The sequence below is a fragment of the Camelus bactrianus genome, chromosome X (genome assembly GCF_048773025.1).
Source record: "Camelus bactrianus isolate YW-2024 breed Bactrian camel chromosome X, ASM4877302v1, whole genome shotgun sequence".
Taxonomy (NCBI): domain Eukaryota; kingdom Metazoa; phylum Chordata; class Mammalia; order Artiodactyla; family Camelidae; genus Camelus; species Camelus bactrianus.
Window position 1 is genome coordinate 117459413 of NC_133575.1, and position 23969 is coordinate 117483381.

Consider the following 23969-nt stretch of genomic DNA (forward strand, 5'->3'; position numbering starts at 1 on the left):
GAGGTGACAAAGAAGTGTGAAGCTGGGTTGGAATTGGGGGTTGCAGTATGAACTCAGAAAATGTTTGCGAGTTTTGTCCAGTGCAAGAGTCTAGAAACAACGACACCCCAGTAGCAATGAATGCACCCCGTACCAGACCTTGGTTCTCAACACCGTTCTCCACTGAAAGGAACCACAGCTCCTTGGAGAAATGGAGGATCCTAGGTTGGGAAAGGCAAAGGTGGCCTCCCACTTCCTGTCGTTGAAAGCCTGGCCACGTGCTGTTGCCATTTGTCCAGGGGAAATGTGGTTGCTGAGGGGCTGCTTGGTGTGGACGTGAGTGCTGAGAGGGAAGGCACTGTATCTTCCAGTCCCGTTGCTGCCAGCATCTGTTCCAGATGCTCAATGCATGTGTGATAAAAGGATGGAAGTGAGGTGTCTGCACGGCAGCCGGGAGCTATCTCAGAGTCACATCACCAAGATGTGCCCTGAGACTCCTGAGAGAGTTTCTAGGAGTGAAGCCCAGAAGTGAAATGAAGCGGGACAAGCTGCCCTACGGAGTGATGTCAAGCCAGAAAGGGTCTGAGGGAAGCCTTGGAGCCCCTAACACTAAGAGGTGGGGCATGGTGGGGAAGAACAAGCAAAGGAACCAGAGAAGGCGTGAGCAATGAAGTGGGAGAAAAAGCAGGCAAGTGAGGGCAGAAGAGGACAAGAGATGAGGAACTCCAGAGGCACTTGGTCACCCCAAGAGGGCTGTGTGGATGGGGGAGGCCACTCAGGCTGCACCCTGGAGGGGGCTGGGGGTTATTGCCTCTCCTGCAGGCTTTTCGAGGCCCAGATACTTGAGGCTCGCCACAGCTGTCGCATCTGCTCCTGGTGGGGCCCAGCCTGGCTGAGCATCGGTCCTGCGGGACCTACTGGAGTTGGTATGGCCCAGTTTCACCCAGGCTGCATAAAAACCTGCAAGATGCCAGCAAATTGTGGGCACAGCTCATCTGTCACCTAGGCAATTCCAACTCAACGATCCCCACCCCAAAGGAAACCCTGCTCTCGGTGGAGTCCACCCCTTCCCCTCTGCCCCTGGGAAGTGACAGCAGAAGCATCTTAGTTCCAGGTGCCAGACCGTTTGTGAGAGCTGGGCCCTTCACTCATCTCGCTGTCTCCCAGTGGCACTATGATTACAGTGGGCACTGCAAGCCACACCATATCCCTGGGGAACTGTCTCGAGGCCCCTCCACAAGGGGCAGACAGGGGCCAGGGGACAGGAGGTAATGGGTGGGTCGGCATCCACCCCCGAGGCAGACAATGGGCTCAAGAAGCGGAGTGCCTGAGGGAACCATTCCAGCCACCGTTGAAAGGTCTCAGCACCTCGGGCCTGCAGGTGCCTCTGGGCCACCCCCAGCATCCAAGGGCAAAGGCAGGGTCATCCCGTGCCCATTCCATCTTCACAGGAGTGCCCAGTTTCCTTTCCTCCCGGGCCCCTTCCTACCTAGGCCCTCCCATCTCTCACCCTGCAGCATTTCCCCCTCTCCTGTCTTCTGTCCCCTGGCCTGGCCTGCCCATCCCTGCCCTGCCTTAGCAGACAAGCTTCTGGCAGGAGGGGTCCCCAGTCACTGCCATGGCCTCTCCCCCTCCCCACCTCACAGCAGCTTCTTGCCCCACATTACCAATGACCTTCTTGTCACCAGCACCAGGGGAGGCTCTGTCCTGCCCTCATTTTGCTTCTGGGCAGCACTAGACAATCCCTGCCCTCCTGGAGGGGCTTCTTGGCTTCTGACACAAGCTCTCCCTGTCGCCTTGTGCTAGGGATGCTCCTTGGCCTCTACAGTGTCTGCAGCTGGTGAAGTTGCTTAAGGCCCAGCCCTCTCCCCTCTTTTCATGAAGCCATCTTATCTGTCCTTACAGCTCCTGGGACGTCGCGTCCACAGGTAACTCCTGAACCTCACAGAAGGCTGCTGAATCAGCGTGGGCCTAGCTCATAGTCAGTTTGGCCGGTGAGGTTCCTACCACACACTCTGAAGAGCCCACTCCATGTCCAGAGTCCCTGACCCCCGTGTCCAGCTGCTCAGCAGATGGCTCCCCACCATCAGATGGCTTTGTCACTCCCAAGCCAGGAGGCACCAGCACGAGGGACTCAACCATCTATCTCTAGGGTCTGTCCAAAAGGCATATCTGTCCATGTCACTCCCCTGCACTGGGCCAGTCAGCCCTCCCTGAGGACCCGGCTTTTGTTGAGAATCTCCCTCTCCCTCCCACAGCCCATCCCAGCCCCAGCCAAATGATGGAGGCACTGCCGGTTCTGACCAGTGAAAGGACAGCGTTTATTTGCTGGGTGCATCTGAGAAAGAAGCTACACTATGGGGCGTGAAGGTGCTCCTTGCTGGCTGGGATCGAGGGATTTGGTGGAGGCTGCAGGCAACCATCTTCTGATCCTGAGGCGGAGGCCTGGGATGAAGCAGACGCTGCAGAGTGCAGAGGGAGGTAGGAAGAAACTGGGTATTTGGTGAAATTGTTTATCTGCTGCCAACACCCCTGGACTTCTCAGTTTTGTAAACTGACATGTTTCCTTTCTTGTTTAAACCAATTGCCATTACGGTTAAATCAAGGATTGGAAACCAAAAGCAGCCCAGCTAATACAGTTCCTTTCAGGTCAAAGTCAAAGCCTCACATTCACCTTTAGCGTGACTGAAAATTTCAATGTAAGTTTCCTGACTGGAAATGAATGAGAGTGCATGCAGGAAGGTCTACTGAGTGAGGTGCCAGAGCCCAAAGGCTCCTAAGGGGCCCTGCAGTTGGACATTCCCAGCTCTCGGGTGGGGCCAGGGGCTTCCATCTGCCCTTCAAAGCCTTTGCCCATCAGGCTTCGGTCCATCTTCCCAGTCCAGGGACCCAGCGTTCACCCCATGAGCCCCAGGCAGGAGCGCGGCTTCCTTCAAGCCTCAACTGACCCTGGGTGCCCTCTTCCAAGGAGTAGGTGCTTAGATGGTCTCTAGTGCCCACCTGCCAGGCAGGGTGGGAGGACCAGTGGCACCAGCCCGTGTTCCTGCCCCTTCCCTGGCACCCTGAGGTCCCCTGGTCCCCTCTCAGGCAGCGACTGGCGTGCCAGGGAAAGTTCCTGTACACATGAGTGGAGGCAGGGCCATCTCCGAGCTGTAGGGGAGCACAGGGTGTGGGTGCCTGGCGGAGGCCTAGCTCTAGCACTGCCTTGCTGAAATAACCTGGAGCCAGTCACATGTCACCCCTAAGGGTCGAGACCTGCCTGTGTCCAGGAGGAGATAAGCAGGAGTGGCCAGAGAAAAGCTGTGACATTAAGGGCCAGGACACCCCAATTCTGGGCCACGCTTGGCCATCGCTCAGCTTCTGGCCTTAGCGTGTTTATAGGACACAAGGGGGAGGATCGCTGCAGACTCCTTCCCCGGGGGGAGGGATAAAGGAAACTGACTGAGGTTTAAGGAGTGGCCCTCACTGTGCAGAGTCAACGGCTGGGGACCAACACAGCACAGGGACTTGCCTAAGGCCACACCACAGAGCTGGGTGACGTCTCAGACTCCCCCACCTGCTTTTCCTTCGTCGGGTGCACACTGGTTGCAGTAGCTGAGGGGACCCCGCGGCTGGCTGTCACTTGGCCTCCTGCCCATGCTGGACCTGCCAGAGGTCAGGTGACAGGAGGGGCAGCAGGGGCCAGTTGCTTCCCCTTTCAGGCCTGGAAAAGTATTGCTCAAGGGAGGGTTTCTTCTCAGTGGGCTAAATGGGAAATGCCATGCCCATTCCTCAGAACCCTTCCAAACAGCCCCTTACTCCTGCTTCCCCTGAGGCACTTCTAAAAGCTGGCTGCACTTAGATTCTGGCTCCCCCACTTCACCGCTAGGGGCCTCGGCTGTCTCACCTTTTGTGCAAAGTGTGGGCGCAAACCCAGGTCAAGTGATTTGAGCGGTGCCTGGCACCTAACAAGAGCTGGGGCCGGGTACCAGGGTACCCACCAGCTATTATTATTATGAGCCAAATTGCAACATGAGAACACATTTAATGCTACATGCAGCTTGTGGCCTGGCCAGGCTCCTCCCCACACTCTGAGAATCCTACTTGGAGAACCCCTTCTCCATAGCTGCTGTCACTTCGGGGTGTAGAAAGCGGCCAGCCAAGCGTTCGATGTCATCCAGCGTCAGGCGGCTCAGGGACCTCTCATAATCCTGAGGAGAGAAGGCCAGAAGGATTTAGAGGTGCGAGCAGGGGGTCCACGGTGAGAGGCAGGGGCCAAGAGCAGCTGGGCCGGAAGTGTTAGTCCCGGGCCACCCTTCTCACCCTCTGTAGTTGGTCCAGGACTCTGCTGGCATCTGCAGCACTGAAGTGGTGGGCCAAGACTTTGGAGATGAGCTGCCAGGCGGCCGGGGTTGGGGGCGGGGCCTCGGCAAGTCTCCGGGCGGTGCTTTCTTCCAGTAACACCTTCTCCAGAGGTTTGACCACTAGGTTGAGCTTGGAATTGGGCCCAATGCTGTAATCGGAGAGTCTTTTCCCATCTGCCCAAGGGAGATTGACGGCGTTGTGGCCCACAGCGGTGGGAATGACCTCCAGGAGCCCAGGCCGAGCGCTGCAGCATCTGGCTGAGGATGCCGGCTCCCCGAGGGTCAAGTGGCCAGAGCCCCATCCACTACACTGCTGCCCAGGCTCGGCCTGGACGCCCCGTCCCTGACTTTCTACGTGGCTCCCCGGGCGTCTCCTCTCCCCGGTTACCTGCCAGGGCCTTGCCCTTGAACAGCAGCCGCTGCTGGCGCACGGGGACGTTCAGCTTCTCGGACACTAGATGTTTCAGCGTGGACACCAGCTCGTCCTCCGACACCTGGCCAGGCCGAGGAGGGGGAGGCAGAGGTTGAGCCGGCAGGGGGCAGCTCTCCCGGCCTCCCTGGCGCGGCCCGCCCCGTCCCCGCCCTTGGCCCGGCCGGGCGCCCGGGGCCCGACTACGCGAGCCGGCCCTGCGGCGGGGGCCCGGCGACGCTACCTGCAGGCTGCACTCGCGGCCCTGGAGCGCCTTCACCGTCAGCTGCATGGCGGCCACGGCGGCGTCCACTCCGGCCGGCGCGCACCCTAACCGCCCCCCCGCCGCGCGCCGCCGCCCCGGGCGCGCGCCGGAACCGCCCGCCGCCGCCGGAAGCCGCTAGAGGGGCGCGCCCGGCGCCACCGCCCCGCCCCGCCCCTTCCCCCTGCCCCCGAGGAGTGCCCTCCGCCGCGCGCCTCGCGGACGCGAGGGGTCCGTCCCGGCTGCAGCTCCCCGCGGCGGCGGTGCCGGGAAGCCCTCCCGGATGGGGCGGAGGAACCAGACGCTGGGAGCTGAGACTCGCGAAGAGGGCGGGCCTGGGTGCTGGCGGAGCAGGTCAGCGCCGACGCCGATTCCCTGTCTGATTCTGTGACTCCAGGGAGTCCACAGAGGGCCCAGCCCTGCGAAGCTTGTCCCACTGCCCGCGGGCCTCCTACCGCCTCCTTTCTGGTCGACCTGCAGAAAAGCAGCTCAGCTTGGGAGCGGGCAGGGGAGCCAGGCCTCTGCTCTTATCAGCACACCGCTCATTCTAGAGCAGAGGCCCACCTCTTAGAGAGGGGAAAGGAGGGCTGCGAGAGGAAGTCTGTGCAGGGGTCACCGTGTCACCCAAGCAAGTCCTCCACCCTGGCCCACCCTTGCCCAGCCACACCCTTCCTTCCCCACCCGCCTGCCTCAAAGGGCAAAGACTGGAAGGGACTCAAGCTTGCTTCTCTCTTTTATTGAAATATATTTTCTGGGCAGTGCCCACCTACCTAACTCAGCATGGCCTCTTTGGCACTGAAAGCTGGAGAATAAAAAACCGGTAAAAAAAATAAGCCTGGATTTTTCTGAGTGCATAGTGCATGAGAACTAAAGGCCTTTGGTACACAAGAACTGTGGGGACTGAGCAGAGGCTGGGGGCTGGGGCTGGCGAAAGCTTGACCCGGGGGCCTCAGGGGAGTGGGCAGACACTGCTGTAGATGAAGTGGCCAATAACTAAGGCCAGCATCTCCGAGGTGCCACTCAGTGCCACAATGAAGGGGGCCTGGGAGGCGTAGTCGGCTTGAAGGCGGCGGAGGGATAGCTGCAGCATGGCCAAGGCCAGCAGGCTGTTCTGCACCCCTACCTCAATGCTGACTGTCCGCCGCTGGGCCACTGGCAGCTTCAGGCATGTGGCTAGGCAGTAGCCCACCAGGAGGCCAACCAGGGGCACCGTGAGGCCCACCAGCACAATGGGCAGCCTGATGCCCGCCAGGATGAAGACCCCCATGCGGTAGGCCAGGAAGAGGCCGCCCAGGAGCAGCACGAAGCTGAAGGGCTTGATGACCTGTAGCAGCAGCTGGGAGAATTTGGGGAGCTTGGACTTGATCACCACGCCTGCTGCTATGGGGATGGCGATGAACAGCAAGGTCCCCAGGATCTTGGAAATGGGCACGTGGAGTGTTTCGTGGATGCTGAGCAGGTGGCTGTAGATGGCTGAAGACAGTGGCAGGAAACCAGTGGCGGCCACCGTTGAGATGAAAGTCATGGAAATGGCCAGGGTGACATCCCCTCCGAGGAGGAGGCTGAAGAGGTAGCTCCCCCCGCCGCCAGGTGACGAGCAAGTGATGATGAGGCCCAGAGCCAGGGCCTTGGGCAGCATGAAGACCTTGGCCATCAGAAAAGCATAGAAGGGCATGACCAGAAACTGGCCCAGGAGGCCTAGCAGCATGGGCTGTGGGCTCTGCAGGAGCCCCTTCAGAACCTCCAGCTCCACTTTACACCCAAATGAACACTTATTGACAAAGATAAGAGGCAGGAGCAAGTAGAGTATCGGGTTCTCTGAGAAGTGGACCAGGTCAGTGCCCAGGGTGGCGGGGGTGTCTTCCGCAGGTGAGACCTTGATGCAGAAATCTCTCCGCTCCTCAATCAGGGTGGGCGGGGCCTCCCGGGGGTCCACAAGCTGGATGTGGAGTGGGGCTAGCCCGGGCAGCCCTGAGTGGATGCTCACCACGAAGCTGCCCCCACTGCCCCAGGTTATGGCACTCACATTCTTGATGATCAGCACCTCTGTGTCCAGGGAGGTGACCCTCAGCATGGGGCCAGGCCCGGTCCCGTGGCCCTGGCCTGGGTACTTGCTTGAAATTACGATGATGCCCTCACTCTCCTCCGGGAACTCAAACTCCATCACAGAGCCATCCCCAATGCTCAAGTAGCGGCCCCTGGGCAGGGGCACAGTGTGGCCCAGAGCGGTGCTGAGGTTGGCACTGGCTGTTCCCCGGGCTTCCCACAGCAAGCTGACAAGCAGCAGGGTGGCCCTGAGCACACCTAAGGGGCCTGTGCAACCACCACCCCTTCCCCGGCCAGGCCACCATGGGTAGTTGGCCCTGCTCCTCCTAAATACCATGGCTCCTCCAGGACGGTGAGCCCAGGCCCCCTGCAGCTTAGGAGAGCAGCCCTGCTGGTGCTGTTGAGTGGTCCTGAGGAGGGTCCATGGGTGGGGCCTGGCTCTGTGCTGCCTCTCTTGATGGCAGAGCTCTTCCTGAGGAGAAGGGACACAGAGAGGTGGCTGGTGAGGGCCTGCAGCTGTGAGCCCAGGAGCATGGGGATCTGGAAGCCCAGTGCTAGGAGACTCAGCCTGGGGAAGGAAAGGGAATGCCTAGTGCTAGCTCTTGAGTGCCATTTGGCTGTCCCCTCCCCAATCACCACAGCCTTAGCTTACCATCCCTCACCCAGAGGGGCCACCTACAGATAGGAGTTCTTGTTCAGCCTGCGGATAGATACCTGCTGGTTTCCCTGGGGTTGCCCAGCATGGTGACCATTCAGAGATGTCCTGATACCAAGGGATTTGGGAGTGCCACCCCCAATCCTGTTACCACGAGCCTGTTCCCCACCAGCTCTGAGATGCAGCTACCCCAGGGCTGCAGCAATACCACAACCGGGAAGAAATCCTTGGTGACCCAGGATAACAAGGAAACAAGCCTGATGAGAGCAAAGCGTGCTGATGGGAAACACTGGCTTGGGTCAAGTCTGAGAGGCCATCAGAGAGCAGGCTGGGGCATTTGAGTGTCATCTGCCAGGCAGAGAGCAGCTGGTAAAGTGGTGTGGGCAGTGGGTGGCCAGGCCCCAGGGGTTGATGTCCACCACTAACATGGAGTTGTGAATGGTAATGTCGTTCGTGGCTATCTGGCTCAACCTACCTGCTGATAGTGGTGAGATGGGGGTTCTGGGAGGGACCAGATCCCCTCTCCCCTGGGAAGTTGTCAGAAGGGGCAGCAAGAAGGGATCAGGTATGGCCACATGTTCCCTGGGGGGACTCTCCCCCTTCTGTCAGAGCTCCCACCCCTCTGGCAGAAGGAGGAGTCCCAGAACTTGAGCTCCTAGAGCTGCTGTGCCACATCTGAGAGGCTCTGCTCAGAGTCCAGGGTCTCCTTCCCAATGCCCATATGCACCCCTACCAGAGCCTAGAACTACCAGTGAGACTATGAGTGTTTCTAGGGGGGCAGGGTGCCTCAGGGGGAAAGGAGGAGGTTTGTCTCCTTCCACTTCTCAATGCGGGCAGCCAGCACCCTATTGTCACATCACCTGCAGGAACTGGGGCAGCCAGGGTGGGGACACAGTGGGTTTTCGTCACTACTGATTGACTCATGCCTTGCATTGTCCCAGTCCTGGAAGAGGCTCCTGCTTCTCTAGATCCTATCAGTGTTTGGCCCTGACCCCACCCCTCATCTGAGACTGGGAAGCAGAGGCAAGGAGGTGGTGGAGGGCCCGGTAAGCAAAAGGCTCATCCTGGGACAGTCCCCTTCCACCCCCTTGGGATGCCATGGCCTCTCCTGGTTTGGAGTTCGGGTCACTTATCCTGGATGCCATGATCCAGCCTTGTGTCCCACCGCTGAAGAGGGAGGCAGGAAAACCAGGGGGAGTAAGATAACTAAAGTGGAGGGGAGTCGCATGGAAAAGACGAAGGCACCCGGAACTGAAACCACCGCGGTGGTGCGAACCCGTTCAGAAGGGAGAGGGGGCTAAGGGCCATCCACCCTGTCCTTCTAGTACTGCTGGTGGCTTTGAGTCACTGAGTCACTGCGTGAGGGGTCTGGCCCAGATGCTCACCATTTCTGCCTGAGGTGCCGGAAGTTTGAGCAGATGCACCCCAAGGCAGGGGAGGGAACACCGGGCCGGCCTCTTTTTGCGCACTGGCCGAGTGTGCGGTGTCAGGTCAGTTGGCAGTGCTGACCCGGGGCTCCTCCCTTACCTGGGAGTCCGGAAGTTGTCGGATCAGGCACGATCAGAGCTCGGGCGTGAATCGGGAAGGGAGAACGAGGAGCGCGCCGCCGCCAGGTTTGCGCTGCCGCCCCAAAACCCGCAGGTCGGCGACCGGCCACGACGGTCCCGGGGTCGCGGGGTCCCAGGGTCCCTCAGGCTACTCCTAAGCCTGGCGGCTACGCCAGGCCTCAAGAACGCGCGGCGGCGGCCCTTCCCCAGGGTCCCGGCCGCCCGAGCAGGCCAGCGCCGAGCCCAGCCGGGGCTAGAAGCCTCCTTCCGGCTGCCTTTCCCGGCCCGAGGCCCTCACCTGCCTCCGCGGCCCAGAAGCTCGGGGCTGCAGCCAGCGCCTGGCGGGCCGGCGGACGCCTGTAAGCAAGGCCCGCCAGGGCCCCGCCCCAACCCGGCGAGGCCCCGCCCCTCGCACCTGCTCCGCCCACCAGCGTCGGCTGGCTCACCTCCTGCGGCTTGGGCCGGTCCCAACCGGATGTGACGTATATGGGAGCGACGAGCTTGTGCGCGTGCGCGTGCGGGCCAGGAAGCTTTCCGGGTTCGGGTTGGTTTGCATCTGGCAGGTTCTCGTGTGGCTGCTGAGCCGCCGGTTCGAGTCTTCTGTGGTCGCCGCCAGGGGGGCCTGCTCCGGGTAGGGACCTCAGTCATTCCCAGACACGTTGCGACCTCTGGGGGCAGCGGGACACAGGCTTAGCCGTTAGGCGAGCTAGGACGCCAGGGGACTGCTGCTAGTGGTGGGAGTCCAGGGTCAGTGTTTCGGCCTCGTTCCTGCTCAGAGCGCCCAGCCTTGTGGCCCGAGGGCCGAGCCCGACCGAGTCGGACTCCAGAGCCCGTGCTTGGCCTGGTTCCAGCTTACTTCGTTCAAGCATTGACCGAGCGCCTATTTGCACACTGTAATATTAGTGGACTTATCCGCCTTTCAAAACTGTTTGGGGCCACTAGCAAGGTCCGGAGGCTTCACGAAAAAGGAATGCAAACAGATGGCGTAAGGAAGGGCGAAAAGGTGGTGAGGGTGTAGAACATGGACATGGGAAGTCAGTAAGCAAGTGTAGAATTGAGGGGCATTTGCATGTTCCCAAAGGCTGCTGGGCAACTGCAGTTGGTCAGGCAGCGGGTCAGTCGCTCCTCACTGCTCTGGAAGAGCCTCTTGTCAAGGGCTGTGATGGAGGCCAGTGGTGCCCAAAGTTACAGGTACTTGTCCCCAGGAGGGGCACAAGACATCATTGAGAATGTTCCAAAAGACCCATAGCATCTTTAGTTTTATTTAATTATTCAAATAAAAATTGTAATTAATTTAAACTTATTTAAATACATTTTACTTATTGCAATATTGTATGTGTTATAAAGTTTATATTATTAGGCACATATGGTATGTAAGCAGCCATATATGGTGGGGGTGCACATTCAGGAGGGTTTATGTCAGTTATCAAAAACATTCAGAGGCCATAGCTGTAGGCTGTTCTTGATCCTCAGTGAGGTGTAAGCCATTTGTGTGTGTGGACTTGATGTCCTGGAAAGTTTATACTGTTCCTCTCTAATGGGGTTGAGGGGTCCTGATGGAAGCAGGCTGGCACAGGTATGAGGTTGGAGCTTAGCACCTGCTGCGTTGAAGACGGAAGATTGGAAAAGAGCAGTGGGGGTGGTGCTGTCCGAGGACGGGGTAAAACTGGCCAGAGGGAGAAGGGAGATGGGTCAGCCCCAAGAGCGGAGGATGGAAAACCTAAAAGATGTCTTCTCCCTTGAGGAAACCTGCATTTTTATATTCCAGCTGAACAGGAATTGGTGTGAGAGGTCAAGGAGAGCAAATGTAATTAGAAGACTGCTCCCCATTATCTCATTCCCTTCAGCCCTCTGAGAAGCCTGAGTGGGCTGGTGGGGTGTCTGACATGAGGGAATTTAGAGGCCTCTGCAGGGAAAAGGCATGGCTAAAACAAAGGCAAGAGAATGTTTGTAGTTAGTTTAGGGGATTAATAATTTACCCCCATAAGCCGGAAGGGTTGTCTAGGAACCAGTCAAGGATATCCAGTTCCAAAAGAGATGTCATCTGGACTGAGAGAACAGACGAAACAAATGATAGTGACAGCCCAAACTACAGAAATGCACTTCAGATGGGAGACCTGCCACCATATTATTAACAGGGTCACAGCGATGATGCTGACAGGTGTGCCTACCTCCTGCTCTCCAGGCAGGGGCCTCCAGGAACACTCTGTGATAAATAAGCGTGCACGGAAGGCATCTCTGAGCACAAGGATGGGATGCCTTTGGTGTTTACCGGGAAATGTCACGATGACGTGTTTTTTCATACCCAGCAGCAGGTCACAGCACCTTAGTTTTCTTTGGAGGAACTGTCCACCATCTCTCATCCACTCTCGGGACACATGGTTTGCATGTTTATGACCCCAACGCTGGCCTCTGGGGCGGGCACAGGCCTGGATGTGGCCAATCAGAGCTACACAGAATGAGGTAAGGATAAATGCATAATCCAATGTGGACCAAGGTGAGTTAATCCCTGGAACTTGGGCTGGAACTACTGGGAAGTTGGGGGCTCTTTTTTGCTGGAGTTGCTGAACTGGGACGTCTACTATTGCTCCCCTACCTGGGGAAAATGATGTGCTTGAAAAGGAAGCAAATAGAAAATTCAAAAATTTTTCTTAATTTTTAAAAAAAGCAAAAATAAATTTAAAAATTAATTTAAAAAAGAAGAAAAGAAAGAAAAGGAAGGAAATATGGAGAAACCCTGGCAGGGGAGGACTGCAGGACCCAGAAAGATGTGCCTCTGCTTTGGAAGGTTGGGCGGGCTGTGCTGCACAGCAGTGTCAAGTCCTAGCCTGTGTTGGGCCAAGAGGGGGCCGCAGCTGGCCTGCTGTTTCCATCTGTGTGGCTCTGACAACCGCCAGCATGTGATGTATTGCTAGGCCCAGGGCGCAGGTGATGAATGTCTGGGGCAGGTCAGTGGTCACAGCAGCTGTTTAAAGAGGCACCTCATGCACCTTGCAGCCTGCAGCCAAGGGCTGAGGCCAGTTTCATTTGGGGCAAGCTACTAACCTTGTGGGGCCTTACTTATCTGGCTTCTAATCTCCCAGCTCCAGGGAAACTTCCCTCTGCGCACCAGGGGCCATTTCTCTTCTGTAAACGAGGGTGATGGCAGTTTGCTGGGGTTGCTGTGAGGACTGTGCAGGTAACACGTGCAGATGAAACACGTGTCCATCTCTATGGCAGCCCTGATGGGTACATTGAGATTCATTAGACTATTCTCTCTACTTTGGGGGACATTGAAAATTTTCGATAATGAAAGGTAGAAAAAAATGAATACACGTATGACATTATAATGTACTCATCATTGCTTTGTCAGACCCACAGACTGTACAACACCAAACGAGAACCCTAATATCTACCCTGGGCTTTGGGTGAGGATGTGTCAGTGAGGGTTGGGTCTGTGGGAGCTGTGTACTCTCTGCTTAACTTTGATGTGAGCCTAAAACTACTCTAAAAAAGTAAGTTTATTATTAAAAAATGAACACACATGAAGCTCCTGCCACAGAGCCAGGCTGGGTTTCAGCTGCTGTGATCACCAGTCCCTGGTGAGTGATGTAGGCCCTCCACACGTCTCCCCTTCCTGTCCCTTGTCCTCCTGGGCATCCATGGGCCTCTCACTCCTGTTTCTGACCCCAGACCACTTCTGTGCTCCCATGTACTTTTCCAGCAAAACTCCATATAGTTTCTTGCTGGTTCACACCCAATGAGGGGAAATGCGAGAAATGTGAAAGAGCCCACGTGACTTGGCCTTTTGCAGACCGGATTTCAAAGGCATCTGAAGTGGAGTGCTATGAGGAGATCCGCTAGCTCTGGAGGGAGGCTGGGAATCAGAAGAAGGCACCTGGATTGGTTTTAAACCCCATCCCTGTCCCTGCAGGCCGGTGCTGTGTCCGAGGGAGTCAGCAACTTTCCTGCAAAGGGCAGAACCGCCTTTCCCTGGGCAAGGTGACTCAGATACCAGCTGGGGAGCCTCTCAACTCACCGCCTGAATCACATCTCGGCCACAGTGGGGCCTGTCAGTAGCAGGAACCCTGGAGACAAAGGCTGCCTGCTATAGGGGTGGGGGGAGGCCAGCTGAGCCTCTGGGACGTTTCCCTCCCCCAAGGACACCCCCCCTGACTCCCCACTGAATGCACTTCATTCTGTTGGGGCCACTGATTTATTAAAAGGTCATCTAGAAGGTGGGCCCTCTGACAAACCACAGGAGCTGCCACCTGCTGTGCCAGGGACCGTGATCAGGCTTGCCAACTCACCACCCTGCTGGCCTGGCCCCAAGGCAGCCACCCCTTCCCACAGAGAGTGAGGCTGGAGGCAGCCAGGTTCCCCAAGCAGCCACCAGGTGTGGCTCACCAGAACGAATCACTTTAGGTCACAGAGCAGTGAGCCACTCTGGGCTGAAGAGGTTCTGGAAGATGCCCCGAGTGGCTGGGCAGCTGCCACCAGACTTGGGGCTGCAGGTGCCTGGGAACTGGGTCGGGGATGAGCAGGGGAGCAACTGCAGGAAAAGAAGACAGGTACCTGGGGTCTCCTGACAAATTGCCACAGGGCTGGCCGTGCAGCCCACACCACTGCTCACGGTCTGGTCACTGGTCGCTGCCTCAGAGCCCCGATGTGCTGGGGCAAGAGAACGTTCCTGGCTGGCCCCGGGGACCAGGCTGGGAGCATGCAGCCTCCCTAGTCCCATCTGTGAGCTCGGCCGCCTAGCTGGCTGTGGTCCTCCTCGGGATGCAGCCCTCCATCTCCAGCGCCTCGGGCCAGCCTTCATACTTATTGTTGTGCTTGCTGTTCCTCACGTGCTGTGGGTTGGCGGGAGCAGGAAGTCACCGTCTCAGCCCTTGGGCGCGGCAGACAGACAGAGCTTCCAGTCCCCTTGTGCTGCTGGCAATCAGCGCTCTCAGGGCGTTGACCCCCTCTGTCTGTCCCAGTGTCTCAACTTTCTCATCTCAAAATGCCAATAGCTTCACTAGTGGCAGCGGGGGGGGGGTCAACTTCTTTGAACTTATGGGCCTGGCACGCACCGAGATGGTAGGGAGGGAGCGTGTGTATCCCTGCCCTCGTCCGGCCCACAGGGAGAGCAAGGCCAGAGGGGTGTCTCTTCTCTGGGGACTGAGCTGCTCTTTTTGCAGCCAGAGCCTTCCAGAAACCACTGGATTGGCCTGTTTGCCTTGGCCTGCTGTGGGGAGCAGGGCTTGGAGGCACCATGCCTTTCACTGGGCTGGGAACCTCCCAAAGGTGAGGATGGTGCATGGGGAACAGCTGGCAAGAGGGCAGCCAGGGAGGTGGCTGTGCAGTGTGAACTGGGGTCCTGGGTGTCGGGAGATGGGATGGGCCTGAGCATCTTGAAGATGTACAGGAGGAGGGTTCCTTAGCTGTGAGTCTTGCCAGTGCAAAAGCTTTGCCATTCAAAGATTCTTTATGGTGAAATCCACACAGAACAGGGAAGATGAAAGTTACTGCCCTTCCTGTACAGACAGCGAGGGGGCCAGGGCTGCCCCTGGGGGTGCTGGTGGAATTCAGGGAAGGCTGAGGCAGGAACAGAAGGGGGGCTCAGAGAATGCAGGCAGAAGGGGCGGGCAGACCACCCTGGGCCGGGAAGCAGAGGGGCCAGGCTTTCCTCAGGTACCTGCTCAAAGGGGCTCTTGTTCTGCACACCCTTGGCCCCTACAAACACCCAGCTGTCCCGGAAGGCCAGATCCTTGACATTCTTGCTGCCCAGATCGCTGAAAAGCTTCCTGGTCTCTTCATTCATCCTGCCACACAGAAGGAAGAGATGTGAGCCATCGCCGAAGAAGGGCCAGGCTGAGGCCGTCCTTGGCAATCACTTACTTGGTGGCTGGGTCATCGTAGGAAGCCACAAATACCAGAGTGCCTTCATGCAGTGGCCGAATAAACTTCAGCAGATCGTTGACATCTGGGGGCACAGGTACCATGGGACATGATGCATCAGGCACCACTGAGCACCCCTCCCCCACCAGCCCCTGCTCTCCAGATGAGGACACCAAAGTAGGGATCGGGCCAGGGACACATCCCAGCAAGGGTCTCCAGGTGAGCATAGGACAAAGTGGTATAAGAAGCCAGGGTCCCTCCTCCCACCTTTTCTGAACCCAAGAAGGCTGGAGACTCACCTCCTGCCCACATGTCGAAGGCCCGGGCCTCGATGAGCTCTCCACTCACCCCTGGGTTGAGATGGAGAGATGGGGTGCAGCTGGGTGAGCTGCCAGAGTGACTCTGATTCCACCCAACCACCCTGACACCCCCAGACCAGGCTCAGGACACAGCAGGGGCCACTGGGTGCAGCCCATCTGGAAGCTTTTCAAAGGCCCCCCCCCCATATTCGTGTCCACCATGTCCCTTGTTCAGACAGCTGTGACCCTCCAGGTCACATGCTTTTGTTCACTGGGTCACTTCTGCGGAGCCTTCAACTCGAACAGACCTCTTCCCAGGCCTCCTGGGAACCCTGGAGGAGGGCGGCAGGTCGCGGCCCGGCTTTGGTTTCTTGTCCAAAGTCTGACCTCACATCACGGGGAGCTCACCGTTCACCAGGGCGATGTTTAGTCCACGGCCCACATTGTCCTTGACGCTGCTCATGAGCCTAGTAGGGGGACAGAAACTTCAAGTGGCGTGTCTGCTCTGCCTTCCCTGGAACGGCCCTGGGGCCTTGCAGACCCAGCTTCTGGTAACCGCTCCCCTCCCGCCCTGCCCTGCCATCTACCCCAAGGAGCTCACATCTTGTCCTCCAGACAGATCTTGGGTCCAATGACGTTGGCAGCCCCGCTGACCATGCGGAAGGCTAGGTGCTCCTCGGGACACGGCTGAGGCAGGCCACATTTGTACCTCCTGGCCCGCGGCTCTGGGTGGGGACAGCAGGGGTGACCCATGGGTCTGGCCCTGGGGGAACCCGAGATCTGAGAGGGGGAGGTCAGGACCAGCCCATAGGGAGGAACGAGAGAGCACAGAGCAGGCAGGCACTGGTCAGTGGAAGGGACATGGCTCAGGCCAAGGCCCGGACACTTCCATGGACATGCTGCATCCCACTGGGGCTGGCCAAGGGCAAGGTGATAAGGACCCCAGGGAGGCTTTGCTGCCACTGGTGGGAGAAGAGTAAGGAGGCAGGAGGGCTGGCCAGGGCTATGGCCCTGCCAGAAGCAGAGCGCAGGCAGCGAGGGCAGTGCAGGAGCCCTGGAGAGCACGGGGTCCCCTCAGGCAGAGGTGGGAGGGCGGGGAGGATGGTCTCTGTGATGGGGTGAATTGTGTCCCCACAAACAATGTGCTGAAATCCTAACTCCCAGTACCTCAAAAGTGACCCTATTTGGAAATAAGAGTCCTTGAAGATATAATTTGTTAAGATGAGCTCATCCTGGAATAGGGTAGGCCCTAAATCTAATGGCCAGTGTCCTTATAAGAGACAGAAGGAGGGGGGAGGTTATAGCTCAAGTGGTAGAGCACGTGCTTAGCATGCATGAGGTCCTGGGTTCAATCCCCAGCACCTCCTCTAAAAATAAGTAAACCTGATTACCTCACCCCCCAATAAAATAATTAAATAATACAATAATAAATACAACATTTTTTTAAATCACACACACACAAAAGAGATAGGGGAGGAGACAGACACAGAGGAGAACTCCATGTGAAGATGGAGGCAGAGGCTGGAGAGATGTGGCCACCAGCCTGGAGCACCTCCCAGAAGCTGGGAGAGGCAGGAAGGGTCCTCCCCTGGAGACTTCAGAGGGAGTGTGGCCTTCCATACCTAGATTTCAGACTTGGAGCTTCTGGAACTGTGAGAGAATACATTTCTGTTGTTTAAGCCACCCAGTTTGTGGTATTTTGTTATGGCCACCCCAGGACATTGACACAGATTTTGATATTGGGAAGCAGGGAGCTGCTGTAACAAATCCCTAAAAATGTAGACATGGCCTTGGAACTGGGTAATGGGTAGGGGCTGTAGATTTCCATGTGCATATTAGAAAAGGCCCTGAAGAGACTGTCGGTAGAAATATGGACATCGGAGGTGATTCTGGTGAGGGCTTATGAAGAGAGAGGAGCAGTACAGAAAGTTTTTATCATCTGGGAAAACACATACACCATCGTGACTGAAATGGCTCTAGAAATGTGAATCCTGAAGTTCTGGGGAGCTCTCAGACAGAAATGAGGACCATGTTATTGACACTGGAGGAAAGGCAGTCCTTGTCATAAAGTGGCAAAGAACTTGGCCGAATTGTGTTCTTGTGTTTTGTGAAGGTGGGACTTGTAAATGCTGAACTGGGATATTTACCGGAGGAAATTTTCAAGCCAAATGTTGAGGGTATAGTCTGGTTTCTCCTTGCTGCTCACAGTGACGTGTGAGGGAAGAGAGAGAAATTGAGACAGGAATTGTTAAGCATAAAGGAACCAGAACGTGAAGATCTGGAAAATTCTCAGCCTTCTCTTATTTCAGGAAACAAGAAAGCATGCTCTGGAGAGAACACCCAGGTTGGACGACAGTCTGTAAAGGGCTGAGGCATGTGACCTGGGGATCCGCTCAGCCATGTCAGCAGAAGTGGGAGCAGAGAGATGAGGTTATCTAGGAAAGATCTGGAGGACCCTTGTGTCTTACAGCTTAGACCCTTATAAACTGCACAGGAGATCAACAAGGTTTTTGAGAATTTTATACCAGTAGAAACACTGCCAGCCTGGACTGAAAGAGACAGAGAAAGGATGGAAGGAGGAAGGATGATTCCAAAGGCAGATCAGTGGCTACAGAGGCCAGAGTTGGCACAGACCCAGGGGGGTGGGCAGGATCGTCCCCTCCATTCCAGAGCCCCCTCCCCCTGCACCCCGCAGGCCCAGGGATTCTTCTCATGCTTTGAAACCTAATGACATTTGCCCTGCTGGGTTTGGACTTGCTCGGCACTGATGACCCCTGTAACTCCTTCCATCTCCTCCCTTTTGGGATGGGAATGTCTGTCCTGTGCCTATCCCACTAGTGCATTCTGGAAGCAGGTAACTTGTTTTCTAGGTTCACAGCATGCATGCAGCTCCAGTGGGCTGTGATGGCACATTTGAGGAGGGATGAATGGAGAATAGAAGCCCTGGAGGACTGGGGACAGGCAGGGGTGTCACAAAAGTAGTAAGAGGGGCAGGTACAGGGGAAGAGTGGGGAGGTGACAGGAACCTTACCTGCAGTCACCGAGTTCTCTGGGCCTGTGGGGACAGAGAGTTGTGTCTGTTAGCGTGGAGGCTCCCCAGGGCCCGCAGCAGGGCAGCCTGGCCCTATGCCATGAAGTCAAGGTGGAGGGTCAGGCTCAGGGGCCAGGGTCTAAGCCAGGCTGACCTTGGCACGTTCGTTCCTGCTCAAGTCTAAATGATGTTCAGATGCAAAGCTCTCTGCTCCGGGAAAAGGGTAAATTGGAATTGTAGAAAGTACTTAGATGACGCATCACCAGTAACAAGGCGTAGAGTCCCCTCCCCGTATGAAAACCCAGTGCAAATCCCGCAGGGGCAACCAGGGAGTGTCATGCCCAGTGTTCAGGAGAAGCCCCGCCGCGCCTCACTCAGGTCCCACTGATTCCACCTGAGCAAAGGATTCTAATTAGTAGGGATTGGTGTTTGGAGCCAAAGCAACTGGGTGGCAGGGGGAAGGCTGTGCTGGGTGCCAGGAGACAGGCTGAGGGCAGCTGGAGGTGGCCTGCCGGATGGCGCGGAAAACCCAGGCCCCCCAACCCCACCCTGAGCCTCAGCCTGCAGGCCCAGGTGGCCGCCCTGGCGGGCCTGGTAGCGGGGCAGGGGGGGAGTCCCACACTCACTGGCGAAGAGTTGCTGGATGCGAGGAAAGCCACTGCCAGGCCCACCCAGGAGGATGCTGACGACGATCCAGGTGAGGCCCACAGCGATGACCAGGGCCACGATGCGGAGCGGGCCTGGAGGCAGGGCAAGACAGACACGGGCCAGACCGCCTCAGATGCCAGGGAGCTCCCAAATGACCCTACAGCCTCTCCTGATGGCTCAACCCGTCCCCTTGGGATGGAGTGACTGGAGACCACAAGGGTGGGGACCTGTAGCCATTTCCAGGTGTGAGAGGGGGCCTGGAGCTCCTGGCAGGTGGAAGGAGGAAACTGCGTTCCACCTGCAAGGCTCTCAGCTTGGGTCTCCACGGCAGGTGTGAAGGCCGGTGTGGAGGGGCCTTCCAGCATTCACTGTTCAAGAGGGCTCAAGAAGCCCCCTAACTTCCTGCCTCTGAGGCTGCCAGGATTTTGGGTCCCCCCCCCCCCATCTTGTCCTCTTTTCCTCCCGTTATGATGGAGAAGGAGGTTCCTACTCCTTTTGAAGATCAGTCAGTCCTCCCTTCACCTGCTGTGAGCTGGAACTCTGAGCCCTCCCCCCATCCCCCTGCGCAGGTTTCTTATAATAGCGATCATCTTGTCTACTTTCCCGTTTTCAGCATCTTCTGTCCCGTGAAAATGCAGAAGGAAGGCCTCCTTCTGAATCGCATACCTAGCCAGCCACTGACCTGTCTCTCCTCCCCTTCTCTTCCATGGCGGCCCCTCCCAAGTCATCAACGCTGCCTCTTGCAGTAGACTTACCCACCTTCCCCCAACTTACTCCAGTCTGGCCTTGCCTCCGTCACACCCCCCAGGACAGCTTGTGGCCAAGACCGCCTGTGACCTTCTTGGTGTCAGTGTCCTGGGTTCCCTGTTGGCCCTCATCTTCCTTGTCCTCTTGGTCGGCTGCGTGGGCCCTCTTGCTGAAACCCTTCTCCAGTGTCCTGCTAGCGTTCAGGACGGCACACGCGAACCCCATCTGGACACTCCTCGATGCTTCTTGCTTAGATGCCCCTCCTCCACGCTCCCCTGGAAAGCTGGACTTTCCCAGGCTTCTGTCCCAGGCTGTTCTCTCTGTCTCCACTCTCCTCCTTTCACTGTCTTTACACCTTTGCTTATCTGTTGCCTGGCTTGAATTAACCTCCACAGACCAGTGACTCTATTTGCCTGCCCCAGCCCTGAGCTCTTAGTTGTCCAGGTGACAGCATGGCTGGCACTGGGTTCATATCCAACCCCAGGGCCACTTTAGTCAGCTCCGTCTCCAAGACCACTGCTGCCATGCTCCCTGGAGTCTCTCCACCACAACTCATTTTGGAAACGGCAGCCGGTAATCCCAGTTGGGAGAAATCGACTATTGTAATCCTCATCTCACACCTTGGGAAGCTTAAGTCCTCAGAGGTGAAAGGATCTGCTCAAGGTCACAGAATGAGTCTTTCTGCGGAGTCCTCCATTTCTAAAACCAAACCCAGTGGTCCACCCCTGCCCTTCCAGACAGAGTTCCGGACACCTGGACGTCCGGCCGGGTCTCCTTTCCAACTCCCTCCCGTTCACTGTGGAAGCCACCCACCTGCCAATCTCATGTCCACTTCTGCTGGATTGGGGCCGCCGGCAGGTGCACTGTGTGGGGACCGTGCACTCTGGGGTAACAAAGCAGAAGAGCAGGTTTGGGTGATGAGCCTGTGCTGGGCCCCCGCTGCCGGCCGGGCGTGATTGGTGCACCGACTTGTTCGTCCAACTACCTGGCCAGGCTCCTCGGGAACGCGGAGAGAAGCTTTGCCGGTACAGGAGGGGCCTCGGGAACCTGTCGGCTCAGGATCGTGCCCACCGGAGCCTTTGGGGCTGGGAAGTGGAAGTGGTTCTGCCGGAGGCGGGCCCCTCTGGTGGGAGGCCCAGAGCCCAGGTCGCCCCTTCCGGCCTGGGGACCGGCGACGAGGGCTGGGCCGGCCGGAGACTTGCCTGACCGTGGGGAGACGCGAGCTCCTTCGGGGGCCGTCCTGTCAAACCTGCCGCCCCGCTTTGCTCGGCGTGGTGGAGCGAGGGAGCTGCGCAGCGCGGCCCGAGAGGCCCGGCAATGGCGGCCCGGAGCGGGAGCACAGCCCGCAGGCGCCACCCCCGCCATCCGTCGGCTGGGGCACAGCGGCCCGGCCACCGAGTGGGAGCGGCCGAGTCGGCCCCGCCCCCGGCCCCGCCCTGACGTGCGCCCGCTGAGGCTGAGCTGCCTGGCGGCGGGGTGGGCGGAGCCCCACTCGGCCCCGCCCCAGAGGCCTCCCCTTTGCGGTGGGAGATCCCCGCCTTCCCAGGCGCTGAGGGCTCGGGCCATGCTCGCTCCCTGCCGTCGGGTTTCTGAAGCCTAGGAACGGGCGGATGGATCTGGGGGCGTAACTAGAAATTGTTTCAAAGTTAACACATGTGCCTTTCAGAAAGCTGGAGGTACTGAAGAGTGTACGGGGGAAGACAACAGAATGTGGCCGGCCAGCCTTCCGTGCCCTCCTCCGGTGCGGCGTTTCCCAGGGGGAAGCGGGCTCCCGCCTCTGGTGATGGGAGGGGCGTCTACACCCCCCCCCGCCCCGTGGAAAGAATAAAACCATATGAGCATCTCAACAGATGCAGAAAAAGCTTTGGATAAAGTTCAACACCCACTTACGGGAAGTTCCTGCCGGCTCCTCTAGCCTCCCTCAGGAAGGTGTCCCCGACCCTGCCCAATGCGCCCTGATCCCCCACAGCCCTGGGAGAGCTGGGGCCACCCCTGTCAGCTGCACCCAGCCTTCTGGAGGGCAGCAGCTGGGCGCCCTGACGATCACACAAACAGCCACCCCCTCTGACCCAAAGACCCCGCTTAGGGGGAGCCTTCCTGAGGAAAGAGCCCCAAATACAGACAAGGCTGACAGGGCCAGGCAGTGACAGCGCTCTGGTCAGCATTCAGTAGTAGTTCCTACACTGGCAGACACAGCGCTCCCTCATTTTCCCCACCAAGATCAAGGCACTAAGTTTCAGGACCCCGGCCTGGGGTTAGTGTTTGGAATCTGTCATGGAGTGGAGGATCAGGGGTGATGCTGACCATTTGCCAAACTCTCAGGTATTTGTGGGCAGCAAACTCTGGGCACCATGTCCTCCTCTGTGGTCCTCCCAGCAATGCTTGTAGTTGTGGGCCCAGTGGAGGAAGCTCCTGACTACTCATGCTCTTGGGCTGCCAGCCAGGCGCAGGGCGTCCGCCAGCCTGGCTGTTCTTAGAGGGCAGTGCTTACATCTCACTCAGAGCAGGCATTTTGGAAAGGTTGTTTTAATGAGTCCCCCGAGGGGACAGAGGCACCTCCACCAACCCAAGGGACACCATAGCAGTGATGGGCCGGAGGCCTGGGATTCAGTTCCTGGTCTTCTGTGCCTTGTGGGGCATCCTTGTTCCTCTGGGACTGTTTTGCGATGGGGACAAAGAGAGGATGAGACCCTCATGTCCATGCCCCGGTGCTGGCACCCAGTGGATGGTGGCTGATGATGTCTCCTCTGGGCCGTCGCACCTGTGCCCCAGGGTAGCTCCTGTAGCTGAGCTGCCAGGTCACTGTGTTTCCTCGGGTCCTCATGGGCCTGCCCCAGTGGAGGCACCCCAGAGCTGGTGCCCTAAACTGATTCTCACTCCCTTTTCACAGTGTAGACACCGTGGGGTCTACACCGCGGGCTCATGCCCCTGTGCAGGCACCCTGCCTCTGCACCTGGAGCTGAGGTGACAGTTTAATGGCCTCAGGGGTCCTTCATTTTCCATTTCAACGTAGGTACTGAAGTTTGTGTGTTCAGTTGACTTGCTCGCCTGGGCCCTCGGCTCTCCCAGTCGCGGGGCCACACAGAGGTGCAGCGGCACTGGAGTGCTCTCTGCCCCACGTGGCTCCCGTCACAGACTTGTGTGTAGCGTCTTGGGGTGGCAGGTCCTGTCTCAGAGTAGGGACCCAGATCTGGGGTGACAGCTGAAACCCCTCGCCTGGCCTGGTCGTCATGCCGTTACCCAAGGTCAGGCGCTTAGAGCTGAAGTGACAGGTGTCTCTCCACACCTGGGCGCTGAAGCGTCACCCTGCTCTAGGCCGCCAAGAGTGAGCCGTTAGTTGCTCTTCGAGATCTGGGCCCCATGCCTTGGCTGCAGTGCAGGCGCCTGGAGCTGAGGGGGCTGTGGGGTGTTGTCGCCTGGGCCTTCCTGCTGGGCCCAATCTCCTGGGTCGAGATTCAGTGCCAGGTGAAAGGCCTTATACCTCAGCGCCACCGTCGTCGCCCAGAGCTTAGGTGACAGGTGTCTGTGCTCGCCTGGGATGGGTTACATCTGCCCCAGGGTAGTAGGCACACTGATGTGAGGTGACAGGTCTCTCTCCTCACCAGCCCGTCATCCCTGTGCCCCACCGGAGGGCCCCAGTGCTGAGGTGAACTTTGTTTCAATTCAGTGAGGCCCTAAGGACTGTGTCAGGATGTATTCCCCAGGGTGAGGTGACCCGTGACTGCTTTCACCCGGCCCCTCATGCTTCTCCCTCATTTCAGGTTCCTAGAGCTGAGGTCATAGCTCCTTGTCAGGGCCCTGATCTCTGTTACCACAGGTACCCAGAGGTCGGGTGACAGCCATGCGTCCTCACCAGGGCCCTCACATCTTGCCACAGTGTAGCACCCAGATTGGAGTCGTTGGTTGACTGCCCTGGCCTGGGCTCATGCGTCTGTCACAGCGGGGACATGCCGAGCAGGGTCAGATTGGGAGGTCCCCACGTTTCCCCCCCTCGCTCACACACCATTATCAAGTGTTAGGGGCCCAGGAGGAGCCAGGTCCCTTCTCCGCTTCGGGCTCCATGCTTCTGAGTGGCCCCCTCAGTGATGCCATGCCAGTGGGCTCCCCAAGGGACCTGAGTACCGGGAAGGACTGTCCCCGG

General features: G+C 58.0%; 3 protein-coding genes and 1 long non-coding RNA gene across 7 annotated transcripts; 1 reads left to right on the forward strand and 3 right to left on the reverse strand.

The window, feature by feature from the left end:
• Positions 1 to 2276: 2276 nt before the first annotated feature.
• UBL4A (ubiquitin like 4A) lies at positions 2277 to 5135 on the reverse strand. 2 transcript variants are annotated; one of them, XM_074359789.1, is made up of 5 exons: positions 4976 to 5135; positions 4711 to 4816; positions 4282 to 4496; positions 4063 to 4169; positions 2277 to 2441 (listed from the first exon to the last, which is right to left on the reverse strand). In XM_074359789.1, exons 1-5 carry the CDS (start codon positions 5021 to 5023, stop codon positions 2330 to 2332), a joined length of 588 nt encoding a protein of 195 aa, XP_074215890.1. In that variant the 5' UTR covers positions 5024 to 5135; the 3' UTR covers positions 2277 to 2329. The 2 variants fall into 2 exon arrangements, with proteins under 2 accessions (XP_074215890.1, XP_074215891.1); XM_074359790.1 differs by having other exon boundaries at positions 2277 to 4169.
• Positions 5136 to 5714: 579 nt separating this feature from the next.
• On the reverse strand, positions 5715 to 9649 carry SLC10A3 (solute carrier family 10 member 3). The gene is made up of 2 exons (XM_010964061.3): positions 9222 to 9649; positions 5715 to 7511 (listed from the first exon to the last, which is right to left on the reverse strand). Exon 2 carries the CDS (start codon positions 7374 to 7376, stop codon positions 5943 to 5945), a length of 1434 nt encoding a protein of 477 aa, XP_010962363.1. The 5' UTR covers positions 7377 to 7511; positions 9222 to 9649; the 3' UTR covers positions 5715 to 5942.
• A 97-nt stretch (positions 9650 to 9746) lies between these two features.
• LOC123619476 (uncharacterized) lies at positions 9747 to 13290 on the forward strand. 2 transcript variants are annotated; one of them, XR_006728092.2, is made up of 3 exons: positions 9747 to 9872; positions 11554 to 11704; positions 13155 to 13290. It is a non-coding gene; the product is annotated as an uncharacterized LOC123619476 (long non-coding RNA). The 2 variants fall into 2 exon arrangements; XR_006728093.2 differs by having other exon boundaries at positions 9757 to 9872; positions 11551 to 11704.
• A 127-nt stretch (positions 13291 to 13417) lies between these two features.
• FAM3A (FAM3 metabolism regulating signaling molecule A) lies at positions 13418 to 21243 on the reverse strand. 2 transcript variants are annotated; one of them, XM_010964059.3, is made up of 10 exons: positions 20814 to 21243; positions 20642 to 20711; positions 19060 to 19173; positions 18434 to 18457; positions 16004 to 16127; positions 15811 to 15869; positions 15403 to 15453; positions 15104 to 15188; positions 14901 to 15027; positions 13418 to 14073 (listed from the first exon to the last, which is right to left on the reverse strand). In XM_010964059.3, exons 2-10 carry the CDS (start codon positions 20652 to 20654, stop codon positions 13978 to 13980), a joined length of 693 nt encoding a protein of 230 aa, XP_010962361.1. In that variant the 5' UTR covers positions 20655 to 20711; positions 20814 to 21243; the 3' UTR covers positions 13418 to 13977. The 2 variants fall into 2 exon arrangements, with proteins under 2 accessions (XP_010962361.1, XP_074215889.1); XM_074359788.1 differs by lacking the exons at positions 20642 to 20711; positions 20814 to 21243 and adding an exon at positions 19856 to 20609 and having other exon boundaries at positions 16004 to 16165.
• Between the last annotated feature and the right edge of the window lie 2726 nt (positions 21244 to 23969).

What these genes read in the sequence shown, in the direction of transcription:
- UBL4A (XM_074359789.1), bottom strand. Translation starts at nt 5,023, where the DNA reads ATGCAGCTGACGGTGAAGGCGCTCCAGGGCCGCGAGTGCAGCCTGCAG. An exon ending in GCCGCGAGTGCAGCCTGCAG is followed by an intron (nt 4,817 to 4,975) that starts GTAGCGTCGCCG and finishes CGGCCTGGCCAG; the next exon opens with GTGTCGGAGGACGAGCTGGT. An exon ending in ATGGAGAAGGGGTTCTCCAA is followed by an intron (nt 2,442 to 4,062) that starts GTAGGATTCTCA and finishes TGCACTCTGCAG; the next exon opens with CGTCTGCTTCATCCCAGGCC.
- FAM3A (XM_074359788.1), bottom strand. Translation starts at nt 19,959, where the DNA reads ATGAGGGCCAACAGGGAACCCAGGACACTGACACCAAGAAGGTCACAG. An exon ending in GGAGGCAAGGCCAGACTGGA is followed by an intron (nt 19,174 to 19,855) that starts GTAAGTTGGGGG and finishes CCCTGCCTCCAG; the next exon opens with GCCCGCTCCGCATCGTGGCC. An exon ending in CTTCGACATGTGGGCAGGAG is followed by an intron (nt 15,189 to 15,402) that starts GTGAGTCTCCAG and finishes CTGTGCCCCCAG; the next exon opens with ATGTCAACGATCTGCTGAAG.
- SLC10A3 (XM_010964061.3), bottom strand. Translation starts at nt 7,376, where the DNA reads ATGGTATTTAGGAGGAGCAGGGCCAACTACCCATGGTGGCCTGGCCGG.